Source organism: Macrobrachium rosenbergii, chromosome 2 (assembly GCF_040412425.1).
Source record: "Macrobrachium rosenbergii isolate ZJJX-2024 chromosome 2, ASM4041242v1, whole genome shotgun sequence".
In the NCBI taxonomy this organism is placed as follows: Eukaryota; Metazoa; Arthropoda; class Malacostraca; order Decapoda; family Palaemonidae; genus Macrobrachium; species Macrobrachium rosenbergii.
Genome location: NC_089742.1, coordinates 73,666,125 through 73,686,124, shown reverse-complemented (window position 1 = coordinate 73,686,124; position 20,000 = coordinate 73,666,125). Strand labels below are relative to the sequence as shown.

The following is a 20,000-nucleotide window of genomic DNA, read 5'->3' as shown; positions in this document are numbered from 1 at the left end:
AGGGTGTATTTAAGTTTAATGGGGTATATGTTTAGATTTGGTAGGGGTGTGTTTAGCTTTAGCACAGGGTATGTGTTTAGATTTAGTGGGGGTGCATTTAGGTTTAGTGAGGGGTGTGTTTAGGTTTAGTGGGAGGTGTGTTTAGGTCGTAATTGCAAAATGGTAACAATTACTAGAAAAAATTTTGAAATTGGGAATGTGTGCAAAGGTAAGGAAACTCCCTTCTATGTAATAATTAGACATGCACCAGTAGTCTGCGTCTACAATTTAGATTAGAAAGCCCCATTCAGCTTTAGCTTGTAGAATATCTTTTTCCTGGGAACATGAGAAAGACATCTTTCATAAAAGAATGATTTTTGGAGAGAATGCCAAGTATCAGTGGCAATGTTGTTGGACTATTGAGATTTTAATTTCAGTAGATTTTTAGAGCAATTATTTTGTTAAGGGTTATGGATGTTTTCACATCAGTGCGGCATAATCAACAATTTGCCTTTGCTTTACCTGGTTCCAAGATTCTGTTGCATACCCTTTGCTTTTAGATGCATTTATTTTTGCGCATTGATAATAATGTTCAGGGCAGCATTATCTGACTCACCAACTCAGTTCCTTTATTAAATTTATGGCATGAGTATGGTACAGTATAATGCTAATAGAATTACAGCATGAGTATGAAATAATGCTTATCTTCTATCTTCTTTACATTTTTGTTGCAGTAATCATTGAAAATTTTCAGGTCACTGTTCATTTTTTCCAACTCACATTACACCTATTGTAGCTGTCAAGATAAGCATTGCTTCATAGTCTTGTATCTGCTGTAATTCATATTGCAGCATTATGGATGTAATAATGTGAACAACCTTTTAGCATTCATAAATCCTATGTTCAGAAAATTACACGACTTCTCAGTGTTCTTTTTATCTCTTTGCTTTTTGATTGATATATAGTTTGATGAAAAATTTTTTTAATATTCTCCTCACCCTCTTCAGTCATATATTTATATTTTGAAATATCTACAGAATAATTGCAGTATTACCCCTACCCTCTTCAAACATGTATTAATTTATATTATTGAAATATCTACAGGAATTTTGCACCACTGCCAGAGTTTTATGCCAATAAAACTCCCGATATCTTGTTGCCAGAAGTAGGATTTCGTATTGCTGCCCTTCGTGAAACATTTGAGGAATCAGAACTCTTGCTTAGTAGCTATATGTCAGAAGACTCCTACAAACAGATTGATTTAAAGAAATGGAGTAAAGCTGTGCGTGTGATGATCCAGCTCAGGTAATTTATTAATAGAGAAAGGAAATCATAAATATATTACTCTTCAGATATTCTTTCTTGCAATTTTATTAGGACACTACAGACCAAGTTGTTTACTTTCCTATAGTAGCTTTAATAAACTGTGATCTAAAAAAATTCTGGTTATTTAATGCAAACTCGTTATTATTTCTCAAAGAAATTGGCAAACCTAAGTTGTAACTGTTCATTTACCCTTGTAGCCTGCAAAATGTTTGTGTTACTTGTGAGATTCTTATCCACAAGGGGTGTCAGACAGATATAGATCTTTCCGCAAATTTAGATAAAATTACCTATTAGTACATAATCTGTTTTCAGATATATAGACACTTGTCTTTCAAAAACTTCACAAACCTTACACAAGAAAAATGTCTTTAGCAATACAGGTATTAAAATACTACCTGATTGTATCTATACAAGTTCATAAATTATTTTACATGCAAAATCCTTGACCACCAGAAATAATAAACATGCAAGAGGACAAAAATGTAACTCTTCACGATTCACAAGGTCTCTCATGGTTGTAGAAGGACCTGATTGGTGGTTGCATTTCTCAACTCGAATTTGATTTTCTTACGTTAATCAGTGAGACTCACGTGACAGTTGTGGGAGAATGACTGAATTACAAATATGCTTTCTTCAGTAGGAGTGCGAAAGATATGAGTTTTAATTTTTGCAAGTTTTGGTATAAACAAAGCAGTACCAGAGATTTTATTTTTCATGGAAACTCAATGTTCCTATATTCAGTAATACATGGAAATTTGAATTATTAATGAATAACCTTTGTGTAATGAGTCACTGTAAAATTACAGACATAAGAATAGGCTAATTAGCAAATGACTAAAGTTTAAAAGAAATAATGGAGAAAAGTAAAGTATTTTTTAAATGTACCCACAAGCAAAGGAGTGCATGTCCGGGTCTGTGGTCAGGGCCTGAGGTTTGATAACAATGTTTATATGAGTAATATAGTACCATCAATATAACATGTTAGAAGCAAAGTTACTCTAGGAAGTTAAGAAAAATATGTATAAAATCAAATTGTATGAGACTATATAATTTCTGTGTAAAGCAAAGATCAGGTAAGCCAATAATTCGTAGAGGTCCCTATGCTTATAGTCAAGACATAGCACTACAGTGTTGTTCCTTTTGATACTTTATAGAAATTCTGAATGTTTATAAATACTGTTTCTGTGTTTCTCTTGATAATGTAACTAAGAAAAAGTGCCATTACTTTTATTTTACGGTCAGGTGACATGTACATAAGCCCTCCCCTTTGTATAGATTATAGTATGATCATCATCACAGTCAGTTGTAAAGTCACATTCATGAAATGTAAAAAAATAGTGTGCCATGAAAAGGCCATTGTAATTACCAGAAACCACACACTTTATTGGGCATGTTTCATTTTTTTGTTATTGTTGGCCATTTTCTGCTTAAGATAGTTTTTCATGCTGTTCTAACTCTTGAAGATTTTTTCAGTTGGTTTTGTGTGAGTGGATAAGATCTTTATTTTTTTTTTTTTATCATGAAACCCTTTCAGTTCTAGAGGCCCTTCATAACAGTATGTTATATATTGCTGCCATGTCCTTTTTGCTTGAGGTTATTCAATTAATTGTTAATTAGAACTTGATCTCCATAGTGATAGCTTGCACTTTTTCTAATTTTATGAAAAGATAACTTTACGTTGAGGCCATTTGGATAGCAGGGACTAGAGTTTATGTGTTTTCAAGAGCTTTATAACTTGATTTTGTAGTTAATAAAACTGATTAATTCTGTTAGTCCCTCTCACTCATTCTTAATCTAGTACTTAATCATTTGAGTTATATATGGATATTTTCCTTACAGTTCCTTGCTCTTTTTGGTGAATTTGGTGGTTGTCCTGCTATTTGGAACTTGCATGAATGGTCTGGATGGCTCACTCCTTCTGCAATGAAAAAGAGATTTGATACAGCATTTTATATTGCTTTTGTGGATGGAATATCAAAAGCAGCAGCAGATGGAGGAGAAATTTCTGATATCCAGGTAAGTGGAAGTGTTTCATTCTTATACTACTGTGAATTAAATGTATAGATACAATTAGCATGATGTGGTGTTATTTAAAAGCCTGAAAGTTACCTGTCAGGGAAGTAATAACAGGTGACACAATTGTAGATGGCATAGTATGTCATTGTACAGTTGTGGATCCATGCGGACAACTCCAGTAAGTAAAATGTCTTACATGATTCAGATAAAATTAGCATTGGTAACAGAATAACAGAACAGTAACATTTTGGCTACACTTGAGCCGTGTGAGTGAGCACAAGGCAAATTGATGTAAATGCCTGTTGTTTGCTTTAGCAAATAAAACTTTGACGTTATTTGATGTGTTTACAGGTAATGCTGGTAAGTGGTCTGAAGGTTGCCAAACATCACAAGGGTACCCAGTGGTTACCTTAGTGTTGAGCATTATAACTGTATTAGCTTTAGGATGTTGAAAGGATGAAAGTAGATTAACCAGTATTAGAAAAAAAGTATAGCAAGGTCTCTCATGCTGTTTAGTCAGTGACAGTGAATTATGACCCTTCTGATGGGTACGTGTCGTTCATAATTTTTTCTGTAGTAGGCACAGTTGCAGTCTAGTTGACAAGTATCTTTAGATCTAGTAGTGTAAGTCACAACTGTAGGTTGGCTTTATTGGCATGAATAAAATTGCATTTTCCTTAGTGATGTTTGGAATAACTAATTTTTTTATGTACAGAAGCAGCCTTGATTCAAAAATGAAGTTCCCTCAGGGCTAACAGAACGATTGACTCTTTATTTACCCAAATTATTTGATATCATTGAACAGGCTAGCTATGAAGATTAAAGATCTGTAGCTTGTTTAAAAGCTGGGGAACTCTTTTAAAAGTGTCTTATGAGCTTCCTTGATGGCTCCATAATCATTCACTTTTTTTTTTTTTGCTCCACCCTGTGTAAGTAACAAATGTTAAAAGTAAAGTTTACTTGATTAAGAAATGATCTCAGCAGTGTATGCTCAGTTTAGGGCTGGGCTGAGGATAACCCTTAGATAAAACAATGTTCTTTTCAGAAGTGTCAGAAATAGAGGGTTTTCAGCATAGGCAGCCAAAAGTATCACTAGACCTTGCAGAGCTTCAAACATTAACCTCTCCAAGTGGACCCCTTTGTGTAATTAATATGATGAGAGGGGCCTGAAGTTAGGTACCCCACTATCCCTTATACAGCAGATATTCTAATTTTTTGTATACATCGTAAGAAGTAGTCAGCCTTTCCGTCCTACTCTATAAATCCACCTTCTCACAAGTCTTTTGCCTCTTTCCTCACTTAGGTTTGACTTGAAGCTAATTGATTAGTTTTAGAACAGGGTTCCTTACAGGTTGTCCAAACCCCCAAGCTAGAATTTCTTAGTTTTTAAGAGTTTCAGTTAGTCTCCTATGAACCTTTACAGGAGGCTTTGCTCCTGAGTTATGCACTGAAGATGGTTTATGTTTTGCTTCTTGCTTTTTGAAGGCAAGTCATTGAGATTTATGCTGTATTCGGGGCTGTCACACATTCTAAGAGGTGGAGTTTTAGAGGTTTGTTGCTTGCAGCAAACCATATGGTGATGACCCAAACTCCAAGCTGTCATCAGTGCTCCACAATACCTTCAACATCCCTCTCTTTCCCCTAGTAACTGTCTTCTTCCTAATGATAATTTCAGCTAAAGGAAGTTGCTGAGCAGTAATCAAAGGATAGTATACATATTTTTGTAGTAGTTCAGGGACAATATATCCATTACATTAAAGGTTCTATAAATTAATACATTTCCATACTTGTGATAGAATAGTTGCCACATTTTCCTAAAGGAATAGTTTTGTGCTGTTCGTATTCCCATTCATATGCATATGAGCTAACTCCCATACATTTTTAAATCATATGTTGACAGGTTGCATCTCCCGTGTCAATTCTTGAGCAGTGGATGAATGGACATATACTGCTTCCACCTCCTCAAGCATATGAAATATCTCGGTTCCTACAGTTCAGAGACTATGACAAGCTAAAAGAGTTTGCAGTTAACAGAGGAAAGATGGGGCTAGAGAGATGGTGTCCAGTAAAAGTAATGGCAACAGATGGATTTCTTACAGTCTTACCAGGTAAGAGATTTATTTTAAATATTATTGTGGCAAGAAGTTTTACCTTAGCTGATAATCCAAATTAGTGGCGAACATAATTAGGTTGGTTTCATGTTTGTTTTCCAAAGGGAATACCATTTGACTTTCAAGTGTTGTGTTTTGTCAGGTAGTAATGAATACTTTCAGTGTCTTTATAAGAAATGATGTGGGTAAGAGAATGTTGTCTTTTTTGGAAGTGGAATGTCACCACTTAGTGAATAGGCACTTCTGTTGACTTTGGCTTAACTTCTTATAAAGTTACTTTAGAAATACAAAGAATATAATTTAGGCATTTCTGTGTTACCTAGACCAAACCATACCTTACAAAAAGGCCTGTAGGAGTACGTATTGATTTAATATAAATATGATATTCAAAATTGGTCTTTAGAAGTAGAGAAGAGTAATAAAATTAGTATATGCTTAATGTTTTATTTTAAAAATAATATATTAATTCTCCGAATATCCCAAATTAATGCGTATTCAAGATTTGATATCTGCTTTCATTTTGAAAAATACATACCCTAAGATATCACTCAGATCCTCATAGACATTAACCCTTTAACGCCAAGCCCTATTTACAAAAACGTCTCCCATTATGCGCTCGTGAGTTAGTGCTTGAAGCAGAAAAAAGTGTTTTTCAAAAATCACAGCACGCTTAGTTTTTAAGATTAAGAGTTCATTTTTGGCTCATTTTTTTGTCATTGCCTGAAGTTTAGTATGCAACCATCAGAAATGAAAAAAATATCATTATCATATATAAATATTGGAATATATGACAGCAAAAAAAAACTCAGTATATAATTGTATACAAATCGCTGTAAGCAAAACGATTAAAGCTAATGACTTAATTTTTTTAGTTGTATTGTACACTAAATTGCGATGATTTTGGTATATAACAAATTTTAAAACAATCAAAGCAACACAGAGAAAATATTATCACAAAATGATGCATGAATTCATGCTATGCCGGACGTAAAAAATTTTTTTTTCAAAAATTCACCATAAATCGAAATATTGTGCTAGAGACTTCCGTGTGTTGAAAAATGAAGGTAATTGATTGAATATTACTAGACTGTAAGTGTTTTAGTTTACAATTGCAGTTTTTCGACCATTTCGGTCGAAAGTTAAAGTTGACCGAAAGTCGAATTTTTCTATTTATCGTGATTTATATGAAAATATTTCAAAACTGATAAAAGCTACAACCATGAATTATTTTTTGTTGTATTGTAAATGAAATTGCGCACATTTTCATATATAAAACTTTATGTATCGACTAATATAAAACGGTGCAAATATTACGACAACGAGACAAAAGAATTTCTGAGATGTTCGGCCGAGTTACCTTGCAGACGTAAGGAAAATGTTTTTAAAAATTCACCATAAATCGAAATATTGTGCTAGAGACTTCCAATTTATTGCAAAATGAAGGTAAACGATTGAATATTACTAGAATGTAAGAGCTTTAGCTTACAATTGCGTTTTTTACCATTTCGGTCGAGTTAAAGTTGACTGAAGGTTGAAATTTTGGCAGTTATCGTGATTTATGTGAAAATATTTCAAAACTGATAAAAGCTACAACCATGAGCTAATTTCTGTTGTATTCTACATGAAATTGCACACATTTTCATATATAAAAGTTTATGTAACGACTAATGTAAAACGATGCAAACATTACGACAACATGACGAAAGAATTTCTGAGATGTTCGGCCGAGTTATCACACAGAGACATAAGGAAAAAATTTTTTTCAGAAATTCACCATAAATCGAAATATTGTGCTAAAGACTTCCAGTTTGTTGCAAAATGAAGGTACATGATTGAATATTACTAGAATGTAAGAGTTTTAGCTTATAATTGCGTTTTTTACCATTTCGGTCGAGTTAAAGTTGACCGAAGGTTGAAATTTTGGCAGTTATCGTGATTTATATGAAAATAATTCAAAACTGATAAAAGCTACAACCATGAGTTATTTTCTGTTGTATTCTACATGAAATTGCGCAGATTTCCATATATAAAACTTTATGTAACGACTAATATAAAACAGTGCAAACATTACGACAACGTGACGAAAGAATTTCTGGCGCGGACGTAAGGAAAAGTTTTTTTCAAAAATTCACCATAAATCGAAATATTGTGCTAGAGACTTCCAATTGGTTGCAAAATGAAGGTAAATGATTGAATATTACTAGAATGTAAGAGTTTTAGCTTACAATTGCGTTTTTACCATTTCGGTCGAGTCAAAGTTGACCAAGGTTGAAATTTTGGCAGTTATCGTGATTTATATGAAAATATTTCAAAACTGATAAAAGCTACAACCATGAGTTATTTTCTGTTGTATTGTACATGAAATTGCGCACATTTTCATATATAAAACTTTATGTAACGGCTAATATAGAACAGTGCAAAAATTACAACAAAATGACGAAAGAATTTATGAAATTTTCGCTGAGTTACGGGTGGGCGTAAGAAAAAGTTTTTTTCAAAATTCACCATAAATCGAAATATTGTGCTAGAGACTTCCAATTTGTTGCAAAATGAAGGTACATGATTGAATATTACTAGAATGTAAGAGTTTTAGCTTACAATTGCGTTTTTTCGACCATTTCGGCCGAGTCAAAGTTGACCGAAGGTTGAATTTTTTGTAGTCGACGTTTACGCCCACTCGGCATTCAATAGACAATTTTAGTTGACGCCACACGCCCAACAGGCGTTTAAGGGTTAAGTAATATATATTTTAATTGTGCTAAAGTTACCATGAATTTACCTGCTAGAGATATAGAAGAAATACTGTCTTCATGAGAGAAAAGTAGATTTAAAGCTGATTTTTCATAAACATGAAAACAGGTAGTTTAGATTTTGTTAATGGTAATAATTTTATTGGTAGTTTCAGACCATAACTAAATGAAATAGGCAAAATATCAAATTATTGTTATTAGCAATAGAATCAGTTTATATATACATATATATATATATATATATATATATATATATATATATATACAGGCAGTCCCGGTTAACAGCGGGCTTGGTTATGGCGACCGGTTTTACGGCACTTGTCTAGCGACAAAAATCGGCAATTTTATTAAAAAAATTGCAGATTTTCGCTTATCAGCACAGATATTTGGGTATTAGCACCGATACATACCTAACAGAGGCACTGATGAGCTAAAGTCGGCACTGATAAGCCCTGAAAATTGCGTAAAAAGCGCTGAAATTGCCGATTTTCGGTTATCATCACACCCCAGAACGGAACCCGCCGATAACCGAGGACTGCCTGTATGTATGTATGTGTGTGTATATATATATATATATATATATATATATATATATATATATATATATATATATATATATATATATATATATATATATATATATATATATATATATATATTATAATTTACAAGAAGTCGCTGCACAGCGCCTCCCTCCCACCTACTTTGCCCTTTGTTTATTTGAGAGTAGAATCGTGGCTGCATGCCCAGTCCTAGTTGACCTAGATATCAGAACAAAGTTATCAACATTTCGATCTGTCCCTCTCTTTACCTGAAACAGGTATAGTGAACCCCCTATATTCACAGGGGGATGCGTACCACGCCCCCCCGCAAATAGCTAAAATCCGTGAATACTTAAAACCCCTCTAAAACACTTAGAAATGCCCATTTTGATAGCTTAAACACAAGAAAAACCCTGTAAAAATGCTTATACTTGAGTATTTTAATAGTTTTATCACAAAAAGTGCATTTATTCATGAAAATTATATGAAAATACAGTAATTAGTGAATATTTCTCAGTGAAAAATACCAAGAATGGGTGAATTTTCCGCAAATAATGGGTAGATATGTTCTACAGAGAAACCCGCGAATGCTTGAGTCCGCGAATCGTGAGAACGCGAATACAGGGGGTTTACTGTATTGAGATGGCATGGGTAAAAAGGCAAAGATACGAGGCTGGGTGCTGCTCCCTTAAACAGTTTAGCCTGGCAAATGACACATCGTTTGCACATGGCCCCAGTTATCGGCAGAAGTTTGCACACAGCCACGACGCACGGCCGAGGGCTTAAAAGGAAAGGACAGGGGATCTGAGTAGCAGTAGACCGGTAGCAGCCGTAGTCATAGGGAGTAGAAGCACGGTAGCCATACACGTATGAAAGTGATACCATTGCTGGGAGAGAAACCTTCATTCCCCCCTGGCCGACTCCAGATCACAGTCATCCTCAAGTGCATCGCCATATGTGAGATCGTCCCCTGTCATCCTTCGCCAGAGACCTGCTTTCCTTAAGGTAAAGTGCAAGTAAAGACTTTTCAGTCACGACAGTTTGCCCTCTAGAAAGTTATTGGGGTGCCAGTATTTCACCTCTGTCCTTGTGCCAGTTTATCCAGTGCCATTTCCAATGTCCTGTGTTCAAGTGTAAAGTGGTCATTCATTCCTCGAGTCCTTAGCACCCTCAGGCAGACTTGAGCCATATTCTGCATTATATTGTTCCTTTACTGGCGTGTAATATGTAAATCTCTCTTGCAGAGGGACCTATTCGCAGTGGACTCATCTTGGACTGTGCCTTGCCCTTAGTCAAAGTTAAGTATACCTTAGTCAAGACTCCAGTAGAAGGATCTTCCCTATTTTCCCTTTTAATGCTTGCTTTTGTAAATATAATTCCTTAATTTATCCTAAGTGTTTACATAACATTTCCTTATGATGTAGAGCCTTCAGTTCCTAAAATCATCCCTTGTTCTTTGATTTTACGATTTCCCTTTACGCAAGTCAGAACTCCAAGGCCAATTAAATAAAGTTTCCGTTGCCGGCCTGTAAAAATACCATAAACCCAGGGAAATTCGTAAAAGTGGCGACCTTCCTATAGATGTCGTTTAGCAGTTGCATTTTTCCCCACTATTGTTGCTTTGTGCATTTGCAACTCGCCAAATCAGCGCCATTAGCAAAGCTAAGCTAAAAGTAGACAAATTCAACCTGTTACCAAGAGCACAGACCAAGAGAGTTCCACGTAAGTAATGTGTTTATCTGAACACAATTTTTTTTTACAGTCGTGACTGTTCCTAGGAATTAGGAATAGGGACCCATGTATTCACTGAGAGAAGAGACCCGCTGTATTAGATTTGTTAATGCATGCCTTTCAGGATAGGTAATTAGGAAATAACCAGTGCTAACCATTCTTTGCTTCGAGGAATAGAGCGAAATTCCTCTGTGTTAAAATCTTTGCCATATTTTTTGCTTCGAGGAATAGTGCGAAAGAAATTCCTGTGTGTTAAATTTTACATCTCATTTTGGAATAGCGAGATTATTTAGGCGCAGACGAACTCCCCCGTGGGATAAGGTCAGCTTGCATTGCTGGAATACTCTCTCTCAGTTTAGCTAAAACTCAAATTAGGGGTTAGGAAAGCGAAATCTGAACTCTGCTTTTAGGGAAAATTACGAGGTCATTTTTACTGTTATCCTCTCATCCTGGAAATTCCTGGAGTCCCAGACTGTCTACAGATAGATGGGTTCATTCACACAGAGTAAAATAACTCCGTGAGCGTCAGACAACCTTCACCCCTGCCCCCTGCCCATGTGTGTACCCTCTTTTTCATTCATTCCTGGGTAGTTTCTTGTTTTAGAACTGTCCCTACTGGAGCCACTCTCAGCAAAATTTTTTGGGAGGTTTTATCCCATTAGTAATTTCTAAGCCCTAAGGGACAAATCGTATTTTCAAGTCTTACGAGACCAACCCAATTTCTTAGTCCTGAGGGACGGATCATACTTCAAATCTTAGAGACTCCACTAAAATTCTCACGCCGCACGAGGCGAGAATTTCCAAGTCCTACAGGTAAACCAAATTCCAAGTCTTAAGAGACTCCACTAAAAATTCTACATCGCACAAGGTGAGAATTTCTAATTCCTATGGGAAAACCAAATTCCAAGTCTTAAGAGACTCCACTAAAACAAGTCTTAAGAGACTCCACTAAAAATTCTATGTTGCACGAGGCGAGAATTTCTAATTCCTGCAGGAAAACCAAAATCAAGTCCTTTTGAGACCTTATATTAGTGTATTTCACACACACATCTAAGCCCTTACGGGACTGATCATTCCAGTTCGTTAGAACAACGCCTGGATTTCACGCTATGGCCAGCTAAGTCCAAGCGTGACATAAAATCCAGTTATGTCTTCCGAGATGCATATTAAAATTCTTACTCAGACATATTAAATTTTAATAAAGTCTCCTCAGACTTACTGATCAATTGTCTTATTCAGGCAGATCCATTCTCCTTCAGCCTGAACAATTGAGTGTTTCAGATTCCTGCAATTGAGTCTTTTCAGACAACCTGAGTCTTCTCAGACATGTTTGATTCGCTAGAGAGTCCAGTCCATATAACCATTATTTCAAGATGGCTACTGCCAGAGCCCAACAAAATGAGGACTTCAAATTCTACATGTCCGCTGGAAAGGACATGGGACTATCAGGGCAAGCTCTGAGAGACTGGGTTCAAGAGAAAGTGGACGATGCCAAGGCGGAAAGAGAGCTAGAACGGCACGAGAGAGAGAGAGAGAGAGAAAGAATCGCCCAAGAGAAAAGAGAGGAGAAAGAGCGGGAAGAGAGAGAGCTAGAATGGCACGAGAAGGAGTTAGAACTGCAAGAGAGAGAGAAAGAAAGAATCGCCAAAAGAGAAAAGAGAGGAGAAAGAACGGGAAGAGAGGGAAAAAGAGAGAATCGCCCAAGAGAAAAGAGAGGAGAAAGAACGGGAAGAGGGGGAAAAGAGAGAATCGCCCAAGAGAAAAGAGAGGAGAAAGAACGGGAAGAGAGGGGAAAGAGAGAATCGCCAAGAGAAAAAGAGAGGAGAAAGAACGAGAAGAGAGAGAGAGAGAGAAAGAGAGGATCGCCTAGGAGAAGAGAGTGGAGAAAGAGAGGGAGGAGCGAGAGCAACCCGCACCCATGACATCCAGATCTTAGAACGACAGAACGCCACACCCCCTCCTGCGGTGGGAATGAGTGCCCTCAGCCAGCTCACTCGTTCATGTCAAAATGGACAGAGGCTGAACTTGAAGTATGGATTGAAAGGGCCAAAATAGTCCTGGAGTTCTGCACCCTCTCCCCACGGAACTCTCCCTTGTTCTCACTAAATTCCTGGGAGGGAAGGCACTCGTTGCCTACCACGCCCCTTGGCAGAGGATAGGGGAACTGGGAAGCCGCACGCCAAACGGTTACCAAGGTGTATGAGATTATGGCGGTGGAGGAGGCGTTGGAGAGAGCAGCCAAGAGAAGCAGGCCAGACTTGGTCCGATTGGGCGTACCATTCTGAGCGGGCGTTAGCAAAATGGCTTGAGTCCTCAGGGAGCCACTAGCGCCTCTGAGGTACTCAAGAAATTTAAATTTGAGCATTTCCTGCGCTACGCCCCTCCTGCCCTGGCCACTCATGTAGTAGAAAAAACCCCAGCAACACTCACCGAGTGTTGCCGGATAGCAGACGTGGGAGACTCACCACCCTCAGGAAGGATACATGGGGCAGAAGATAAATCCCCTGTCCCTCCTCAGAGGATCAAATTTCCGTAAGAATGGGAACTCTGGTAAGCCCCAACTTGCCATTATTGCAAGAAGACGGGCATTTCTCTGATCAGTCGGAAACAAGAAAACAGCGCTTCTTTCTCCCGGAAAACCATCCAATAACTGTTCTGTGCCCTCCACAGGGCAGCACGGAAAGATTTTAGCCAAACCTTTTGGGTGTAAGGTTTATGGCCACTCACCTCATGGGTGAAATGCCCTAACAATAATAAATCCAATACTCCCACCGTCGCCTTGGTCGTCATGAAGTCCTTGGGCCCTCCCACCGAAGGTCCCATACAGTATATGTGGCCCCTCCCCGAGGCAGCTACCCCGCGCGCCAAGTCGAGGCATTCAATGACTCTGGCGCGCAAATCTCCTTTTACGAAGGGACAGAGTTCCCTATGGAGCTATCATCAATAGACTAAAACTCGTCACGATCGAGGGAGTAAATCAATTTAAAATGATACTCAAACACGGTCCAATTGAGAGTCATGAGACCTCATCACTCAAAAATTTGCAATCTTGCAGTAGCAAGCTATCTTCCCAGAGGCTGTGACATCATCCTGGGACATGACTTTCAGTCCCCACAGAAATCATGACAATCCAGGGGTCCATTCCCCAACTCATTCCTCAGGCGCGAAATCCTCCACCGCCTGTTCCCCAGTCCAGACTGGCGCCCCCTGGGTACCATAAGGACGTGAAGTCCCTACCAGTGCCACCTGAGTACGATGCACAGGGGCCCCCTCGATCGATTCCCAATCCAATTCCAGTGCCCGGCCCTGCCTCAGTGCCTTTGCCAGGGCCCAAATCAGATCTTCCTCCCGGAGATGCCAAATCCCTGTCAGTGCCCCTTGCGTGCACCGAGCTCTGTCCGTCCTGACCGACGAGCACAAGAAACCTCTGATAGTGCCTGACCCTGCCTTAGTGCCAGCGCCAGAGCACAACCCAGATCACCATTCAAGGGATCCAACTCAGAACTTCCCCTCTCTTCTCCCGGCCTGGCACCTCTACCAGCGTCGGTAAGAGAGACGGTTCCTCTCGACCACAGCGGAAGTTCACCTAAAGGTGCAGCCTAGCAACTCGTGCCTGAGCTGGTCATTGATACCTGTGAGTCGTCCACGCCCCCGCCGACCGTTACCGCTCTCTCGCCGCCCACTGCAGATACCCTTGCGAGTCATGCTTCTGCCCCGCCTCGCTGGGCCAATGAACTCTGCGAGCTGCGACAATTAATAGCTGAGCTGGTGAACAAAACTCCTGCGTCAGCTGTCGCAGCAGCTGGCCCAGGTGGCACTCCATGCCGCCCTCCGGCCTCGGGCCCTCCGATTCCCTGGCCGAGGACAACTGTCCAAGTAGGAGAGGTTCGCGGCGAAATTACCATGGGTGTGGAAATTTCCAGGTAGTCTACAAAGAGCTCTAGAGCTCTCCTGGCACCTGTGCCACCCTTTCATCTTTCGAAGGTCTTGGCACCTCTAATCCAGAAGAGGATGTCAAGGCCCTCCACTATCTTCTTCTGTTCCTCTGGAACTTCTACCCTTATCATTCTCTGTTAATCTTTTCTTGAATTATCACCACAAGAGGCAATTAAATACAGGATACCGTTCCCCTCAAAATGCATAAATCATTGAGAATAACAGAGTGGGAAGTGGCACGCCCTTGTGCCCCTACCTTGGCACAGGTCATGTGAGTCAGCTCTTCCTGAAGGAGTCGTGTCCTTTAGGTTCCCTTTCCAGCCCCTGGGCTGAGAGATAGTCCGGGCTGTAGTTTATATGTGACGGACGATAAATTCTTGCATAAACACTAAATACCTCGCTCCATTTTCATTGACTCTTCTGTGCATATCATTTACTCTTTCATTCATTTATTTATTTTTCCGTTTTTCTACTTTTAACGAATTGCCAGTCACTGCCCTTGTGATTTTTTCATAAAATCTGAGAGATGTGTCCCGCCTTTTAGTACACGGTCACGCCACTCACTGGTATCATCCTGTTCATTTTTCCTTTTGTTATTTTTTTTTTCTAAGAACTCTATTTTGTCCCAGACCCCTTGTCTTTTGTCTGCTTATCCCGTCGTAACATTGAGCGAGTATCTATTTAGAGCCTGTGCCCGAGTTATGGGCAGTGGACGCATAAAATTAGCGTGGTTTAAAGTTAGCGAATTTAAACTCGCGAATACTCTAGCTCTCCCACAGCTGTCAAAAAACCACAGTGTAAGTTGTCAGCTGTCAACTGTCGAGTTGGCGATGCTTTGAACTATTAGCTATGCAATTACCAATGTGAATTGTGTATCGTCATTACAATATCACGTAAAGGGGATGTCATTTACAAAAATAAACACTGTTTTATCATTTACACTGCCTCTTCAAGGCATACTAACTGCATGCCTCTGCTTATTTAGAATTAAGGAACTTATATGTAAATTAATTCTTAAATTTTGTCACCTGCCTCAAAATTATCTTGTCCTCATAACCTTAAAGTAATGTATACCGTAAATTTGAAGAAATTAATGTGCCATGTTAAAGTAGTTTAATATTAATGCGTTGAAGTATATAAAGTGAAGCGTCTTTCCATTTTTGTGTGAGGATAAAGTAAAGTAAAAGCTTTTCCATTTCTTGTTGGGAGAAGAGTAAAGTAAAGCAGCTGTGCCGACTTCTTGAATATCAACATACAAGCCTGAGTAAAGGCTCGTATGTTATCTTCCGTGCGGAGCTATTATAATTTACAAGAAGTCGCTGCACAGCGCGCCTCCCCCCCCCACCTAATTTTCCCTTTGTTTATTGAGAGTAGAATCATCGCCGCATGGCCGGTCCTAGTTGACCTAGATATCAGAACAAAGTTATCAACATTTCGATCTGTCCCTCTCTTTACCTGAAACAGATATTGAGATGGCATGGGTAAAAAGGCAAAGATACGAGGCTGGGTGCTGCTCCATTAAGCAGCTTAGCCCAACTAAGCTGCTTAAAACAACCTTCTAAAGACAGATTAAGCTGCTGAATTGTCTTTCCTTTCGCAGGATACATGGGAAGAGGCAACCCGATGGCTGAACACCTGGCAAATGACACATCATTTGCACACGGCCCCAGTTATTGGCAGAAGTTTGCACGTGGCCACGACACACGGCCAAGGCCTTAAAAGGGAAGGACAGGAGATCTGAGTAGCAGTAGAAGTCCGGTAGCAGCCGTAGTCATAGGGGAGTAGAAGTACAGTAGCCATACACGTGGGCGAGTGATACCATTGCTGAGAGACCGTCATTCCCCCCTGTCTGACTCCAGACCACAGTCATTCTCGAGTGCATCGCCATACGTGTGATCGTCGCTCGTCATCCTTCACCAGAGACATGCTTCCCCTGAGGTAAAGTGCAAGTAAAGACTTTTCGGTCACGACAGTTTGCCCTTTAGAAAGTTATTGGGGTGCCAGTACAGGCAGTCCCCAGTTAACAGCGGGCTTGGTTAACAGCGATCCGGTTTTATGGCGCTTGCCTAGCGACGAAAATCTGCAATTTTTGGCGCCGAAAATCGCCGATTTCCACTTATCGGCGCCGATAATTGGGTATTGGCACTGATAGATACCTAACAGAGGCGCCGATAACCGAAAATCGGCATCTTTTGTTGCTGATAACTCCTGAAAATCGCCAAAAAGGCGCCAAAATCGTCAATTTTCGGTTAGCGGCAATTTTCGGTTATCATCACACCCTCAGAAACGGAACCCCGCCGATAACCGGGGACTGCCTGTATTTCACCTCTGCCCTTGTGCCAGCTTATCCAGTGCCATTTCCAATGTCCTTTGTTCAAGTGTAAAGTGGTCATTCATTCCTTGAGTCCTTGGCACCCTCAGGGCAGACTCGAGTCATATTCTGTATTATATTGTTCTTTTACTGGCATGTAATGTGTAAATCTTGCAGAGGGACCTATTCGCAGTGGACTCATCTTGGACTGTGCCTTCCCCTTAGTCAAGACTCCAGTAGAAGGATCTTCAGGCATTGCAAGCCCTTTAACAATTTACTTACCCATTTTTCCCTCAAATGCTTTCTTTTGTAAATATAATTCCTTAATTTATCCTAAGTGTTTACGTAACATTTCCTTATGAAGTAGAGCCTTCAGCTCCTAAAATGATCCCTTGTTCTTTGTTTTTATGATTTTTTACGCAAATCAGAACTCCAAGGCCAATTAAATAAAGTTTCAACAGCCTGTAAAAATACCATAAACCCAGGGAAATTTGTAAATACTTGTATATATATATATATATATATATATATATATATATATATATATATATATATATATATATATATGTATGTATGTATATAATTATATATACTATATTATATATATATAAATAATATATATATATATATATATATATATATATATATATATATATATATATATATATATATATATATATATATATATATATATATATATATATATATATATATATATATATATATATATATATATATATATATATATATATATATATATATATATATATATATATATATATATATATATATATATATATATATATATATATATATATATATATATATATATATATATATATATATATATATATATATATATATATATATATATATATATATATATATATATATATATATATATATATATATATATATATATATATATTACTGTATAAACTCTCTTACCAGTTTAGTATAATTATTGACCAGTTTAACCCTTAGTGGACGGATTGAGCTTTAGTGTGAAGTAAAACAGGTTTGGGGAGGTGGACGGATTGCACTTCAGTGTGAAGCAGAATTACGCACCACTGTTATGGTAATAAGGATTCGAAACAAAGGTGCCAATACTTCTATATACTATAAATTAACTAATGGCAACTTTTATACAGATGTGAGAGTTAGGCCAGTATCAGTAATGCTTATGACTTCAAGTAAAGGGGGAAGGTACCGCATCTCTCTCTCTCACGAGTCTTTTCGTAAATTTGCTTGTAAATGTACGAAGGGGTTGCTGTTGTTTTTTGTTTTGGTCTTTTACGATAGTATGTCGGTTGTAAATGTAATTTTACAAAGAAAATTGCAAAGAAATATTAGAAAAAGCATGTAAAAGTGAAAAAATAGGTACTGAATCTTCCTTCTTGTAAACTTACGTGAATATTTTACAACAAATATGCAAAAAATTTGTTACTGCTTTTATTTCTTATCTGTTTGGTATAGTGTGAGCAGTAATAACAATTTTACAAAATCCAAAAAACTTATTTATTAGAAGAAGCATATATAAGTTGGTAAAATTTACGATTGTCTTGTAAATGAGACCCCACAAGGGGTTGCAGATAGTTATTTTCAACTTCTCGTGGAAGGTAGGGAAAATTTTTTAGAATTTTTTTATTTATACAGTGTGAATGTACGTGTCATTCTCTTTCCATTGATGTGATTTTTTTTTATTTTGCCGACCTCAAAGTTTCCCCAGTCTGGGGTGCTGCACATTGATAGATTATGCCATCCCTTAAGGGTTAAAGAATGGAAAATGAAAATAAAAAAAATATTAAGGAAAGAATTAATACTGCTCCTAATATCTGTCCATGTTCCATCTATTTGATTAATAAGAAATATTTTACATTACCTGTGGATCAGGCTGATAATAATATTAGTTTTAATCTCAGAAATCATTAATAACTTTGAGAAGTGCGATGTTGATCAGAAAAGCATAGACAATTTGTTTGTGGACATGCACAAGTCATATAAATTGGTACCTTCCTATAATCCAACTGTCGTATGTTGTATACCAAAACTTCAAAATGTCCTACTAAATGTAGACATAAGGAGCTCAGTAAATTGCGTTGTTAATGATATTGATATTCTTGGTTTACATTTAGATGAGTTTTATGACAGATAATAGAGGAAATAACAAATGGATTATTAATATCAACAGTAAAATATTGCTGTCAATTCTTATTTAACAGTAACCCTGAAAGTCCAGGTAATTTTATGCTATCTATTTGTGTATGCTATGTTGCCACACGAAGAATCTTACTAGATGCATTGTTTCCGTATACAGTAAATATATTGGGTCTGGTTTAGAAGTATGCCATAAAAATAATAAGAAATATAAATGAAACTAACATGCTTAAAATATTGAGATTCAGTATTTATAAGAATATATTGGCTTAACAATGCTAATTGGTATTACATTTTGTGAATCTAAATTCTTACTTAATACTGTAATCCATTAGAAGGCATACTTAGACATAAAAATACCATTAGGTTTATAGATGATCTAGTATTATTGATTAAATAGGTATGTTATTTGATGTTAATTCATTATATCCTAAGGTAGGCTACTTGAAGTTTCCAGTACATACTAATAATGGCCCTTATGATACAGGATCTTTCTATGATATTGATGTTAAAATTATTGCTAACAAATTTCAAACTGAAGTTCGTGATAAAAATATAGATTTTAACATTTCAATAATAGGCCCTCACTCTCTGTACTTTTAATACACCAGTTAATTTAACTTATGAAGTCATATGCATGCAATGCTCTAGAATTAAAAATGTTGGTATATAGGGTAAAGATTTTTATTCTAAATAGCCAGCTTTTGTTGTTGAACTGATTGATAAATTTCCTATATAGTTGCTTAAAAAACTATAAAATTAATCAGAAGTTAAGAAGTCTTGTACACAACATGAATACTATAATTTTCATGTCATGCACTGTAGGCATTACTAAAGGGCATTTCCAATGTCTCTTCAGCCACTGGCTGCACACACTCAGTAGCATTCTGCTTTACCTCCATTTTCGCTTCCAATCTTTAGTTTTGTAGTTCAACCTCTCTAACAATTACTTCTTAGTTTATTGGAACTGTGGGTTTTCTCCCTGATCCATCTTTAGATTCTTGTTCTTCATTGTACAGTATTTATTTTCTGGATCTCATTGCATTTATTTTCTGGATCTCTTTATCTTGCTGTCCAACCAATCCAACTCCCTCTTTTCACTGTCTTAAGTGCTGAGTGACCAAAAGACCCCAATCTTTAT

At 37.5% G+C, this 20,000-nt stretch overlaps 1 protein-coding gene across 1 annotated transcript in view; it reads left to right on the top strand.

Moving 5' to 3' along the window:
- The window catches only part of LOC136843278 (acyl-coenzyme A diphosphatase NUDT19-like), a 131,244-nt gene that overhangs the window by 84,452 nt on the left and 26,792 nt on the right, over positions 1-20,000 (top strand). Inside the window, 3 exon segments of the mRNA XM_067111458.1 lie at positions 1,084-1,261; positions 3,145-3,321; positions 5,222-5,429. Coding sequence (XP_066967559.1) covers positions 1,084-1,261; positions 3,145-3,321; positions 5,222-5,429 — 563 coding nt within the window.